This window comes from Aplysia californica, unplaced genomic scaffold (assembly GCF_000002075.1).
Source record: "Aplysia californica isolate F4 #8 unplaced genomic scaffold, AplCal3.0 scaffold00006, whole genome shotgun sequence".
In the NCBI taxonomy this organism is placed as follows: domain Eukaryota; kingdom Metazoa; phylum Mollusca; class Gastropoda; order Aplysiida; family Aplysiidae; genus Aplysia; species Aplysia californica.
The window spans coordinates 2,699,156-2,702,283 of record NW_004797276.1 but is presented as its reverse complement, the minus strand read 5'-3'; the positions used below and the strand labels follow the sequence as shown (position 1 = coordinate 2,702,283).

General features: G+C 38.1%; 1 protein-coding gene across 1 annotated transcript in view; it reads left to right on the top strand.

Annotated features, from left to right (window-relative positions):
* The window catches only part of LOC101849974 (leucine-rich repeat-containing protein 57), a gene marked incomplete at its 5' end in the record, with an annotated part of 27,080 nt that overhangs the window by 17,405 nt on the left and 6,547 nt on the right, over positions 1-3,128 (top strand). The window contains 2 exon segments of the mRNA XM_005089522.3: positions 25-192; positions 1,829-1,964. Of these exon segments, the coding sequence (XP_005089579.1) occupies positions 25-192; positions 1,829-1,964 (304 nt within the window).

Here is a 3,128-nt window from a genome sequence, read left to right as displayed (position 1 = left end):
CTCACCCCCTCCTTCCCTGTTCAGAAGCGTGAAAGAGAAGAAAAGCCTGCAGGCAGATCAGAGGCTTCAGATAGCCGTGAGAGCGTAAGCAGCAGCTCTCGTTGGATCATGGGCAACTCCAACCTGAAGCAGCACATAGAGACTGCCCAGAAGACGGGAGCCTGTCAGCTGAGGCATTTGAGTCTTAAGGAGGTAACAGCGACTGTGATTAAGTACAGCTGGGCACAGATTTTAACATCAACTCAAAATAAAATCTTGGATAGCTGGTACTCATACAATTTGCCAATCCCCAACTGATATCTCTTTAATTTTTTGTTTGTTATATTGGTGAAACTGATTTATGGATGTGTTGAACACATTTGTTGATCTCTGATGTATTTGAGTTATCTGTGTGCTACTGTATATTTGACTTTTCTTCTGACTCTTTTCTTTCTTAAAAGTAGTAATACCAGAAGAAATAGTTCAATGTATTTTTTTCTTACATTGCTTTGTGAATTCATTTAATAATCAGCTCCGATTTATTCTTTATTGGACTAAAAAAAATTGATTGAAGTTTAGATGAAAAAAGTGGTCTAGCCTTCCCTTCACTAATGGTCAGTGTTCAGTTAAATTTACAAAGTACTGATTCTTTGGGGCTGATGAGCTGTGTTTGTACAATTAGTTTAATGTTAAAAACTACTTGGCTGACCATTTTGAGCAAAGGGTAGGAAAGATATTTGCTTTCAATTCTCTATGATAAATTTTTTTTAAAATTATTTTTTTTATTGTAGAAGGTTTTACGGCGCTCGCAACTGCATAAGGTCATATGTACGCCAAGGGGTGGATGTGTACAGAGAAGTCTTTACAGGGAATCAGACTTAGACTGCTCACCTCTCTAGCTTCCACAGCACAAAGTCTGCTTCGACTATCAAGGCACCCCAAAATAGCAGGTCACAAGAGAGTGACAAACATACAAAAGAAGTAGAGGAAAATGACAGTAGTGAGGATCAGGAAAGAAAAAGCAGCAGTTCCCTGTTGTAGTTCAGGCACAGTTATGAGCGTTACATGAATCAGCCCATTTACAATTCTACTGTGCTTGAACGAGATATGTGCCCCCCTTTGGGAATGGCCTAAAGACACTACAGTCAGTGGCATTGCCCCGGGGGGTATATGATAAATTTAATTTAGTGAAGTTTTACAAAAAAACTTACAGAAAAACCACTGTGATGTCTGCAGGGACAAATGAAATATTTATTGACCATCAACGGGAAATGAGCGTCAGTGTCTAGTTCCATGACACTCTTTGCACAGTGTTGACTGGCCAAGTCTTCAAGTGTTCAAACTAGGCCTTATTAAAGCAATAAGACTTGTATAGACAAAACGTGCTCTAGGAGAAGAAAAAAAGGTTAATGCAGGCTGGAAGGGGGGGGATGGTTGCTGAATTTACCTGAATGTTTGGCCCACTGTTTTATAAACGGAAGTCTCCAGAGAGAGTGGAAAGAAACATATATATATGTATTTGAAATATGTATATTTTTGTTTGTGTCTCTTGTAATGCCCAAGGCTTTGGCTGGGAAAATTTTTTGAGTAAGTAGTGAAAGTGCTCACTCTTTTCATGTTGTCTTTATCTTTTTAGAAAAAAATTTAGTTGATGTTTATTTCATAGAGCACTTCAAAAATTGAAATTTTGAGTCTTGTCATGTTGATATGGGGGTTTCATGTTTGCCAATTTGTTAGGGAGGCCTCTTGTGGTTCTTTTCACTTGTTACTGTTCATTTTTTGCCTCCAAATTGGTACATTTTTCAGAACAAAACTGACTGGTCCTATCCTTAATGATTGTATCTCACAGGTACCGGAAGAACTTCAAAAGTTGTCCAAGAACTTGCGCACCGTAGATCTGTCTGATAATAGAATTCCCCATCTGCCTCCATGGTTTGTCACTTTTGCAAGCCTGAAAAATTTGACTATCAACAACAGTAGACTGGGTAAGTTTCTTGCTTCATGTGTTATTTTCTTTTAAGGCAATTGTTTTCTTAATTCACCGAGCACCACACCCCGATTTGCCTCCAAGCCCCAGAGGACCACCAATTTCTCCCACTTTTTGAAAATTCATAAAAAATTGAAATGATATGCTATTTCTTTTAAATTTTCTGTGCTATTTGATAAGATATGGGTTCAACAGACACAATAGACACATTTTGTAAAGAATGAATGACAAAAAAATGCATGGGACAGAAAGTTGAGACAAATTTGCTTCAGAAAAAAATTTTTGAAAAAAAAAAGGGAAGTGATGGACAAAGCAGAAATCTAATTAACTTACACAAAATAGTTGTGGCCGTGTGTGTTTTTGTGTTGGAGAATGAAGGATGAGTGTGTACAGTTAAGTAGCATAAAAATGTAAGTGATAATTAATCTTGAAAAAGAATAAAAATAGATCTAGAATCTAGATCCAGAGTCTAGATCTAGATCTTCCTCGGTGACAGGCTGAGAAGTGTTTTCATTGTCAGTGCAGCTAGTGCTAGGACTAGATCTGTCCAAGGTCTGGGTACATTATATATCTTCTCCACTTTGAGGGCTGATTTGAACTAGAGTTTAGTACTGGGGCTAGATCTAGATCTATCCCCAGCTGGACCAGGCTGCGTACTTGCTGAGTCAGATTCATGATCGAGAGACGATGTTGGTCTAGACCTAGATCTAATGTCATTTTCTCAGTCATCTTTATCACTGCTAGGCGAATTCACATTTTGATTTATGAAATTACCTATCTGATACTTTACTGTCACTTAAATCTTCACCAAAATTATAAAGAGTTTCAAGTTTCAATAAACTTCAACACAACTCGCCTTGCCGTGCTTCGTGTACGAGAAACAACAACAAACTGCGCGGAAGTTCCTACTTTCGTTGGACAAATAACCCGTTTATTCGCACTAAAAGGGGTAAAATATGTACTCCAACCACAAAGAACTAGCTTGTCGATATCCTGTTTAATAATAATAATAATAATAATTGCATTTATATAGCGCATATCCAGGCTCAAGAGCATGCTCTATGCGCTTTACAACTATTATTACCCCAGCAGACACTCTGAGAACACTCAGAAACATTCTCGGCTTCCGCGGAAGCATACAGTGCAAGCTGCGGATTTCACG